The sequence below is a fragment of the Takifugu flavidus genome, chromosome 20 (assembly GCF_003711565.1).
Source record: "Takifugu flavidus isolate HTHZ2018 chromosome 20, ASM371156v2, whole genome shotgun sequence".
NCBI classification, from domain to species: domain Eukaryota; kingdom Metazoa; phylum Chordata; class Actinopteri; order Tetraodontiformes; family Tetraodontidae; genus Takifugu; species Takifugu flavidus.
In genome coordinates this window covers 5,126,031-5,136,968 of record NC_079539.1, presented here as the reverse complement: position 1 = coordinate 5,136,968, position 10,938 = coordinate 5,126,031, and the positions used below count along the sequence as shown (strand labels likewise).

The following is a 10,938-nucleotide window of genomic DNA, read 5'->3' as shown; positions in this document are numbered from 1 at the left end:
TCCCTTTATTGTATATTTTATTGGTAAAAAGTTTGGCAGCTGCTTCAAGGTGGTACAACAGAACTAGGCAAAGGATTGAGGACAAAATTATACAAAAGCTGCTTCTCTTCTACATTTTAAGCTTACATGAACACTTTTCAAACCTGTCATCAAAACGACCTATAAAACTAGGCCTCAATCGGATAAATTGCAGTCAACGACTGTTTCTGAACAAGATCTTTAAAGATGGAGATCGCTTCATTAAAAAAAAAAGTTTAATCACACAGCTTCCACTTAACTTCAACACTGAAATCACAATATTTTACATTAGCCAACACACTGGTGTTAAAAAGAACCTTTACATACCCCTTAAACACATCACAACGTGTGCTTGCTTTAGTCGTCTCCCTCCACCTGGCCTTGTCAAACTGGTCAGAATCTCCCTTTAGCTGAAATGTGCGTCTATCTTTGCACAAGCCTGACAAAGGCCTGAACGAGCTGGATAAAGGGCTCCTGGCCTTCAGGGGCTGCCTTCGAGCCTGGTGTGGTGGGCTTGGGCTGGGCAGAGGGAAGGAGGCTGCAAGCTGGTGATGAGGGTGAACCCCGGCGGAAGTGGCGAGACAGGCTGGACAGAAGGGTGCTCTGGGGACAGGACAACACAAAAGTGAGATTCATCTGAAGCGTAAAGCTAAAATTAGCGCAAACAAGTGTCCAATCAGGTGAAGAGTGCTGCCTCACCAGCTCAGAGCTGAGCTCCTGTTTGAGTCTCTGCTTGTCTCGAGGTACGATGGCAGGATCTTTGAGGTACCGAACAGCTTGAGAGACGAGCACGTAGAAACAGTTCTCCATGGTGAACATCAGCAATGACCTGGGAATAGAGCATTGATCGCCATTTAATGTTGCAAAAGCAGCTGATTGGAGACAGCAATTCAGGTTTTGGGAGGAAGAAAACACACTTGAGTGCCTGAATCTCCTCTGATGATGTCATTGAGGCAATGCTCAAGGACGCCGGCTCTTTCTTCTTCTCCATCTACAAGGCACAAACAAACGTCAAGGATCCGTTTTAAATATAAAGCGACTATTCGTTGATAAAATGACTCGACCTCGCTCAGCATGCTCAGGGCCACGTTGATTGTGGCCAGCAGGGTTCCAAATGAAGGGGCCACATCTGGGTCGAACGCTGGAGTGGTGAAGCTGAGCACAAACAAAGTTCTATATTCGGCCAGATCCATACACTGAGAGGCAGAGGGGGAAATAATCAATGGTGTTATTGGGTCCTGCAGCTTGGTTGAGTTAAGGTCCTCAGACAACAACCAACAGACCTGGTCCAAGAGAATCTGGCAGCAGTCGGGAGTGAAGTGCTGCAGCGTTGCTAACGTTTTGCTCAGTATCTTCAGTAGACTGCACTGAACAGCCAGCAGAGCCTTCTGCTCAGCTTCCTCTCTTCCCGTCTCCCCTCCGCCAGCTGGCTTTTTAGAGGAGGTGTGGGGGGGCCGCTGTGCCCGAGGCAGTGGTCCAGGGGGTAATGCTTCTCCATTTTTAACCTGAACATTTCCATAATCCCACAATATAAATAACGTACGATTCCGGTGTTGCTTTAGCATTTAGCCAGACTTCAGTAAAACTGACCTGAAGATAATGATGAAGCATCTTCTTGCTGTGCAGCAGATATGTGCAGGTCTGACACAGGTAGCACAGGTTTACCTTCAAAGAGAGAGACCGGATGACTGACGGCACCGGAGGAGCTGGGCCGCCGCGCCGGCTGACCTGTGCTTACCTGGACATCATGGAGCAGCTTGGGCAGGTGGAACTGCCACTCCTTGCAGAAGTTTGAGAGCTGCAGCAGAAAACCAACCGTGTGATCCGCCTCATCCAAACACGCCAGGCTCTGCACCGTGCGCACTGCGTTCAGGCACTGCAGGAGAGAACAATCTCACCAACGGAACACTGAAACCCTGTTGGATTATTTACCTGCGTGTATGTTAATCTGCTGTTTACCTGTAGAATGCGTTCCTGGTGTACTCCCACAAAGTCCAGCGCTTCGTTGATGAAGTTGTAGCGAAGCGTCTTGAGCAAACTCTCCATCAGGGACACGCACAGGCGGTAGACTCCTGGCCAACACGTGAAATCCTGGGACTTTCGGGCGAAGGTCTGCACAGAGGTGTCCTGATTTGGTTAAATGACCTGATAATCTGCTGAAAATGACTCCACACGAAGGCTAAAAATATCCCAGTAACATGAGTTGCAGTTACCTGTGACGCTCCATTTGATGAACCCTCGTACACACTCAGAAGAGGGAGGCAGATTGTTTGGGTGACTCCTGCTGATGCAACCGCTGCTGCCCCCTGCAGGACCAATGAGACACTGTCACATTCTCGTGTGTGCTGAAGCACGTTTAGCCACTCCCGTATCCCCTTCATAGCATGTTGACAATGACAACGTCCCATAAACAAAACTGATGTGTAGTTTTGAGTCTACCTGAGGTGTGCGGGCCAGTGTGAGCAGCAGGTGAAGCGCTGCCTCGGTGAAGTAAAGGTTGCGTTTGGATCTGAGGCTGAGCTCGACTGCGCTGAGGACAGAGGGAAGTACCGGAACCTTCTTCATCACAGAGACCCAGTGCTCACCATCCTCATCGGTTCGACACAGTTCCTTTGCCAAGTGCAGCGCCATAACACACACCTGATAACGGAAAAAAGTACCGCACCTCGAGTTAAAGTCACTTTAATCTGGATTTACACCATTCCTGTGGTGCAAAAAAAGAGTGAAATCCATCGGCTCACTCCGTCTCTTTGGTCTTTCTGTGAGCTGCGTGGGGAGTCCGTCTCCATGCTCTCCTCATCCTCAGGGCCATCACTTTGGTTCAGGCGACCGGTGATATCAATAAGAGTCAGGACCTCGTCTTTCACCGTCTCACACACAGACGACAGTAACTGAGGTAGCTGGGAAATGTCTCCGCCTAGTGGACAAAAGACAGAAACCGTAAGACTGTAAAAAGATTTTGGCTTTCAAAATCAGCTGGGAGCAGCATGTCTCACCATTGAGACCCTGAATCTGTAGCACTGAGATAAGACCAGACAGGATTTTGGTTTTGGTTCTCTCCATCATCTGCTGGTCAGCTTTTAAGACACTCTCCAGGATCAGGGAGAGAGGTGATAGAACATCGGGCGCTGTAGCAACCACACTGCAGACAGCAAGAGATCAACCTTTTAGATCACGTCAGCATGACAATGTCATACAACTCCTCGCTTCACCATTAAAAAGAAAACATGAAAGCCCGTTCAGACCTTCTCCACTGCTTGAGGAGGACGAGGAGGAGGGTGGCCATCACGGACCCAAGGCGCAGACAAGGCGCAGACCTGGGTGTCGTCAGCTGAGGAAACAACGGGTTTAAATATGGAAGAAAAGTGAACCAAGACTGACAATTATACTGTACCACAGTGTCATGGTTGGGAGGACTTACAGCAGCTTTGGTCCCATCCAGGACATCCATAAAAAGCTTCAGTTTGGTGGAGTCGTCCGTTAGGTGCATCACATCTGACTGAAAACACAGGATAGAAACACAATGCATCTCCCAGACACGAGGACCATCGATGCCTCAACTCTGCAGTCTGTGCTGTGACATACGTGGGTGGTGGAGAGGATCAGCAGCGTCCGCCATGCAGAGATCAACATCTGGGTCTCTGTGAAGTAACAGATACCCTCTTCCTCCAGCTCCACCACATGACACACCAGAGACTTCACATACTGGGACCAGTACTCGTATCGCCGGGCGGTAGAAAACCTCTGCAATCCCTCCTTTAAAGGCTGCTCCAAAGCACCGCTGCAACGACAGACTTGGTTATGAAACTCGAGATGGGATGTGTAAGTGAAAGAAACGAGCCGACGGGTGGTTTGGACCGGGGAATTACCTGACCACGTAGTAGATCTCCAGGCCGATGATTTTCATGACAAAGGCACACGTCTCCAGGACACAAGGCTGAAGGTAAGAGACAAACACGAGTCTTAATTATTTGTCCGTTAGTTGCAGATAGAAATCATTTCCTGACTGTTCAAAGCAATGCACCTCTGTGGTATCTGATGGTGGAGTGAGGGTTCCAAAGAGAGGCGTCGTCAAGTTTTCCCAAAACCTCTCTCTATATATCAACAACAGCATAGTCCATTAATCTTATTGTCAACGACAGGTGAACAAATACTTATGGGATGAACTCGCTCTTTTTCCGAGGACGTGCTTACTTTTTGCGCAGGACCGAGATCGCACTATCTCTGCGATCCTGCCAGAGTGCAAGCAGGAAGGACAGAGCGGCTCGGTGGAGCAGAGGGGGGCACCAGTACTTCCCCTGCTGTTTAGAGTCAATCAGCTCCAACACCACATGTAAACAGCTCCACTCACCAAGCAGAAATGCCTAAAAAGTTCAAAAATAATCACACACCTTTGAATACGAAGCAACACTTCTACGCCACACCGAGGATGTAACAGGTTGTTACCTTGGACCCTTCGCTGCCATCTTTAACTTCCAGGTTGAGGAAAAGCTCAATAAGGCCAGGCTGGGTTTCTACGGCAACAGTGAGGAACTCCAGGATCATAACTTTGATCCGCATGTCTTCGGTCTTACTCTGCAGCCGAGTTAGGAATGCATCCCTGATGGCTGCAGCGTCGCTACCCAGGCAGGCGTAAACCGACATGGGAGCCACCTACAACACAAATGTCAGCGATGTTAGTCAACAAAAATAATGATGGCCCAAAATGATCACAGCACAGTAGGTAGTGGACGGATTGGTAACGCGGTCATTAATGTTACCCTGAAGCAACATGATGCATTAAAATATTCCACATGGTTATGGTTATTTACAAATGCCCTGGAAAGAGTCATTTGGAGCTCTTGGTAAATAAAATAAACCATATATTAAGAAGGACTTTCTTACGGTTGCAAGTCTTTTAAGCAGCTGGATTGCCAGACGAGGTAGTGCCGGGTCGTGTTTATGGTATATATACTTGGCCAAGACGGCGATGAGATTGTTGCCATGGCCGCCGTGTTGTGTCAGAGCTTGCTCCAGTGGGGACGCCACATCGGATGGCGGCTTCAGGCGGATAACATTGTTGGTAACCGAGAAAGCCAGTTTGACAGTCTGGATCAAGATCTGACCAGGACCTTCAGAAAAAGAGCTAGGCAGGGCAACCATGGAGAAAACAGTGCGATTAATAATCACTTAAAAAACAAGTACTAAATATTTGGAAGAGAAAACAAAGTCATGAGCACATGTTCACCTGCTGGGCTGGGCAGCCAAGACCAGGTCTATGGTGTCCACTCCCACTCCCATGATATTAACCACCGCTTGGCCAGCCTCTGTGTTTGCCAGGCTGTAGATGCACAGTGACTGCAGGGTGGGGGTGCTGCATGAAGCAACAGTTTCAGAGATATCATTCCATGTGTCAGACGAGTGGCAGTATCCGTTACCGTGACACTAAAACCAATAACAGATGCAGATGATTGTTACCTGCCCTGATCCTCCCCCTCTGAGCTCAGATTGAGAATGGCATGGATGAGCTCCAAAATAAGACAACCTGTCGTCACAAAACATTTCATACTTACTTCCAATTCCAGAACTTCAACTATTTATCTATTTCTTTTTTTTACCGATTCTCTCTCTGACTCCGTACGTGTTGTAACGCCACTTATGGTATGTAGGCAACATTTCCTTCAACACCAACAGCACACAGGGAATGAGTCCTTTGTTCTGAGTGCTGCCTAACTGACCCTGAAATGCATCAACATGGAGGGAAAAAAGGTTACTCTGGACCAGATGAGATGCAGGTCAACTCTAAGGGCAAAACCTCACCTTCACTAGAGTTTTGATGAGGGAAAGGAAGGCGATGGTTATGGCATATTCTCCTCTGGGCTGCTCGATCTGGACCAGCAGGTTACCGTAGTTGCCTGCCTTCATCCCCTCAGCACTACAACAATAGTGTACCCAACACAATTTAGCACCCGTACTCAACCCAAAGGGGTGTAAACACATTAGAGAATTTATTTTTTTACCTTGCACATTGTGCCAAGCTGCTCAAAGGAATAGAGGAGAAGGGAAGGAAACCCGTGTGATGTAGACTGGACCAGACCTGAAGGTAACAACAGAGCCACAACATGTATACACATAACATTTACTTTGAAAACCTGAACTCTTTCTACTCCACAGCACACAGCAGCTACCTTCACTGGCATCCTGGCAGCCAAACTGGAGAGACAGTTGACACAGGAGGCGATCACATCCACAGGAGGGTTAAGGACTGATGTCAACCTGTAGATTAAAATTCACAAACCACAAAATTCTTTGTTGGTTTCCAGGCAAGAACAGAAAGATGGCAAAGCTGAAGAGGGCTGATGAATACAGGAAAGGCCAACTACCTCTGCAGCAACATGTAGATGCGCGACGTTAGAGGCAACAGACAATCGGAGATGGTCCAATCGCTACTTATGATTTTATTGACCAGATCCAGGATGGGTTTCACACGTGCACAGTGCACTATGACATCTTGGATAAATGTAGGAACACAGTTATATTCAGACACTGAGTGGAAATGCCTTTTACAACAATAAAACAAATATTAAATGATGACAATGAATATAAAACAGAAGCCAACTTTAACCCAATTCATGAATTCAAACGCGTACATGTAAAAATTAAATTACTAACAAACTGAAAGTTGGTTTCAATCTTCATCTATAACCCAAATGTGATACTACAGTGGATTTGGTTAATTCTTTCCCACACAGTGAAAATAAATGGAGTAAACAGTTGTGTACCTGCAGTCGAGACAACATGAAGCAACATCTCCACCTCACAGGTGAAGAGAGTCCAGGAGCTGTAAGAGAACTCCCAGCGAACCACATAACCCTGCTCTCCTCCGATTATCACTTGGCCCTGCACACCCTGAGGCATCCAGAGATTAGTCTGCCCCGCACCTGGGGGATCACATGGAAGCATTATGCATTGTACCAATATTCATCAAATATTCATGATTTAGGGAAATGGAGGAACATAAAAACTAACCAAGAGGGTAAAGGAGCTTTGGCGTCTGACTCCTCCAGACAGTCTCATCATCCCTAGAGATAATATCAGCCGACTTGTGTTTGTAAACTTGAGTATAGAAAGACATCTTATCCAAAAAATTGTACACCTGCAAAAAAAAAAAAAAAAAGTTTGACTACTTAAATGAAGCAGAGCTGATGTGTGTGTATAACAGTGCATTTGTGAAATCGACCTTTTTAACGGTTGATTTGTTTGAAACAAGAGCAGTAAGAAGCTGCAGGAGTGGTCCGATCTTATGGGGGAACATTCCCACTGCACTGTCCAGGATCATTCCCAATCCCATGTTCGGTTTCTGTAAATCAGGATGCAAGTTTAAAAAAAAAAAAAAGTACATCTTTTGAAACTGTTTCTCAATCTCTCCCACTCACCATTTCCCAAAAGATTTCAGTCAAACTGGGCGCAGACAGAACTTCACAAGCAGCATCGATCAGATTGGAACTCTGCGTTGCTGCACCGTCAGTCTGTCAAAGAAATTACAAATGTAAAGTTCACAATGCCCAGAAGCATATAGGAGAGTGCACCAGTCACATTTGTAATTATATACCTGAAGGCTCTCCTCTTCAAAAGAAATGATCACAAATGAAAGCAGACCGTAGATACACACCTTTGCTGTGCTTGCTGTACACTAAAGAGAAAGTGGCAGTATTAAATATAAAAAACAGAGAAAAGCTTTTAAGTGAGAAAGGCAATGCAGCTGAAAACAATCCTTTCGATGTAAACATCTTCTTTTTATCCTCTTACGTTATTCCCCGAGACTCTGAGGCTCTTCAGCATGGTTGAAATGTACTTGAACACACCCAGCTGCAGAGCTGTGTTGCCTATCCTCCTGACCACAGGGCTGGACTCCTCCAGCTGCAGAGTGTGCCTGAGTAGGACCCAAGCGAGCAGGACTGGGCCATGATGAGGAATGTCACCCAATGTCAGCAGCAACCGATCCATCTCCTAGTGTAAACAACATGATCAATATTTCAAGCACTACAAGTTTTAAATCCCAATTTAATAACTGTATATTAAAAATAAAAAAAATCAGGTCAAACCTTGATAATGTCTGGAGCGGTAGAGAACTGATGCTGTTCAGTACAATCTTCCAGCGCACACTTGTGCAAAAAATCTATGTCAATGCCTTCAACCAGGATGAGAGAACTCATATATCTGTGAGGAACATGAATTTATGAGTATGGTCAGCAAAGCAAATAGGAAATCTATATAAATAAGTGAAAACGAGACATGATGCTACAAAGAACAAACTATATTCTCAAATGTCAACTGAAGCAAAACATTGGTTTAGATTAGACTTTCTGCAAAATCTATCTTTACATAAAAATTTGGGCAATTGAAGTAATATTCCTTTATTTTAACTCACAATTTTACTCACTAGAGAAGAGCTGATTTTACTACTCAAAGACGCTCATACACGACTCTTACCCAATGCGATCCACCAACACGTCCATGCTTTTGTCTACAAGGTGCCTGTTGGTTTGACGTAAACCGAAGCCTTGTTCTTTAAACATTTTGGTGAAACCCAGGAGGTCTGAAGGGCTCATTTCAAAGTAAGCGAAATACAGAAAGATGATCTCCAGGAGCAGAGACTGTTCTCTCAGACACTGGCGAAACCACAGCGACACCTGCTTCTCGGTCTTGGAATAATACAAACAAATGCATTTGTTCATTTTGTGAAGTTCTTTAGAGTTAGGACAATAATTACCGTAGCAATTAAACATCTAAATCAAATGATCTCACCATGAGGCTGCCATGAGTTTCCCATGATGGTGCTTCGGCATTAAAAAGCTCTTTAAATTGCAACTGGTAGTTCATCACCAGGTCCTTCTCCAGTTTGTTAATGCAGTTACAGTACTCAGCCTGGAAATAAAAACCCTCCGTGAGTTGTTACGTGATTCAACTATTTTCAGTTTATAAATGTAAAACAAGGAATTCCGAATTCAAAAGCTGCCACAGCTCACCCTGTAGGCATGTCGCTCATCCTGAAAATACGTCAGCAATAGCAGGACACATCGCAGAAGACAGATGCGCTCGTCATAGTAATAGTCTGCTATCTGTGAACAAAACCATAGAAATGATGCTAATTGCATCCAACGTGAAGCCTCAATGAGACATAAACTGTCACACAGAGGCGAGTGTAAATGAATATAAATGGAACAGTAGGAATTGTAGAGCTCTGGACTGACCTTAAGAAGTAATGCCTGGCTTTGTCGCTCATCCTTGAGAACAACCTATATGAAAATCTGTGTTAGCTACAACAATCAGCTCTTCGAGTAACATGTTACATTCTAGTAAGATGTAACTGAAAAAATACACAATGCAATATGAGAACCTTTCAGAAAATATTGTGAAGTAATAAAGGAAATAAATTAGAAAATGGAATTATAAAGGAGTAAATACCTTTAAGGAATCACGTGTTCCTCGGTAGTCTTCCTGCAGGTAGCACTGTAAAAGCTGCACGCTCTGTAGCTCATCAAGACCCTGTAACGTGAATATAGTATAAAATCATTACCTTCAGCAGCACAAAAGGAAGACAATATTGATGTTTTGGACTACCTACCAATAGTTTACTAATCCTTAAACCAAAATCCTTCAGCGGTTGTGCAATATCTTTGTTTTCTTTGACCTTTGCAGCAGACGATGAGCTTCAACAAGCAATAATATGGTTACCATTTTACAAAGATATAGAGGACTTGTAATGTTACAACCAGCCTGTGACCTACCAGGGGGGCTTGTAATAATTAAGGCCTTCATGTAGTCTGTCCCAGTGCCTATCAAGCTCTGCCTCAATCTGAGCCTGAGTTCAACGACATTGAATAATCAATAAAAAAGGGGAAATCAAATTTAGGAAGGTTCCATCACAATAATAGGATTGTTTTTAATAATTAAGAATTCTGTGCAATAATTAAATCAATGCACTCTTGCAAGTGAACAACAGATTGGTGGCTGAATTAACTGAGGGAGGATTTGGAATTTGGATTTACAGATCCCAATTTAACATTTCACTGATAATAACATGAATCAAAGCACTTAGAATAAAACCTGATCCTCTCTCAGGAATTTAAGCAGCAGGCTGTTCCGTGTCATTGTTCAACACTTGCCAAAGAGTACATGAAACAGTAGTTGTGATGCATCTTACCGGTTCTCTTAATGCAGATCTCCCTGCTAGTATGGTCCACAGCTCTCTACAGCTTCTATAAATATAAATAAATAACAATAAGTGACACTAATGAAGAGGTCTCGCTGCCACGTCTGGCTGCAAACAACGAGCATTAACATTTAACTGCACATCAGTTGTGACATTTCATATGTGTCTGGTTATACTGGCAAATATCGGTCCTAGCTTAGTCAGTTTGATATTTTAATTAACCCATCTTGGAGCTAAACCGCCCTATTCTCTCGTATTTGATTATTTTGGTTGGCTCTCATCCGCTTACCACATCTCCAAAAGACGAAGATGTAACAGTATTGCAACCAGAAAGAGAAAGGACCGATCGTAGTGCTGCTAAAGATAATTTAATATAATCCGATTGCTGACATGCGGCTGACACACCATGCCGATAAAAAAGCCATTCAAAACTTGTGCGCTATAGCATGTGCTAAATTAGCTTAGCGGTGGGGTAAGACCTCGACAGACACACCGGCAGATGTCTAATTGCCAATAAAAGTTTAGAAACAACCAAATTATTACAAGCATTTGTATGTTTGTAATATTTTGCGCAGTTAGATGATAAACACCCTAACTTAATTTCGTTGTTATATTCCTACCTGATACTCAGCTCCGATTCCGCCATCTTCGTTCCCGCCATGTGATTCGTTGTTGTACTATGTCGTCACCGGTGTCGCGTTAACTTTCTTCTTCGTTGGTTATCC

At 44.5% G+C, this 10,938-nt stretch overlaps 1 protein-coding gene across 1 annotated transcript; it reads right to left on the bottom strand.

Annotated features, from left to right (window-relative positions):
* On the bottom strand, positions 1 to 10,928 carry nup188 (nucleoporin 188). Its single transcript, XM_057018240.1, has 43 exons — positions 10,834 to 10,928; positions 10,205 to 10,259; positions 9,789 to 9,862; positions 9,626 to 9,710; positions 9,466 to 9,546; positions 9,252 to 9,296; positions 9,027 to 9,119; positions 8,806 to 8,925; positions 8,491 to 8,702; positions 8,103 to 8,217; positions 7,807 to 8,007; positions 7,610 to 7,690; positions 7,434 to 7,526; positions 7,238 to 7,357; positions 7,027 to 7,153; positions 6,780 to 6,938; positions 6,381 to 6,507; positions 6,186 to 6,273; positions 6,018 to 6,094; positions 5,818 to 5,932; positions 5,616 to 5,736; positions 5,476 to 5,542; positions 5,246 to 5,371; positions 4,903 to 5,143; positions 4,465 to 4,671; positions 4,213 to 4,382; positions 4,043 to 4,112; positions 3,888 to 3,955; positions 3,604 to 3,799; positions 3,440 to 3,517; positions 3,264 to 3,349; positions 3,015 to 3,160; positions 2,760 to 2,935; positions 2,458 to 2,658; positions 2,232 to 2,324; positions 1,978 to 2,130; positions 1,757 to 1,894; positions 1,609 to 1,683; positions 1,302 to 1,523; positions 1,083 to 1,214; positions 936 to 1,009; positions 718 to 847; positions 1 to 621 (listed from the first exon to the last, which is right to left on the bottom strand). The coding sequence occupies exons 1-43, from the start codon at positions 10,872 to 10,874 to the stop codon at positions 442 to 444; spliced, it is 5,259 nt and encodes a 1,752-aa protein (XP_056874220.1). The 5' UTR covers positions 10,875 to 10,928; the 3' UTR covers positions 1 to 441.
* Between the last annotated feature and the right edge of the window lie 10 nt (positions 10,929 to 10,938).

Bases quoted from the DNA above. Each gene is read 5' to 3' on its own strand.
- nup188 (XM_057018240.1), bottom strand. From the start codon at position 10,874: ATGGCGGGAACGAAGATGGCGGAATCGGAGCTGAGTATCAG. The intron at 5,144-5,245 runs GTGAACATGTGC...TGCCCTGCCTAG, and splicing joins TTGGCTGCCCAGCCCAGCAG to CTCTTTTTCTGAAGGTCCTG. The intron at 2,936-3,014 runs GTGAGACATGCT...TTTGTCCACTAG, and splicing joins ACAGATTCAGGGTCTCAATG to GCGGAGACATTTCCCAGCTA.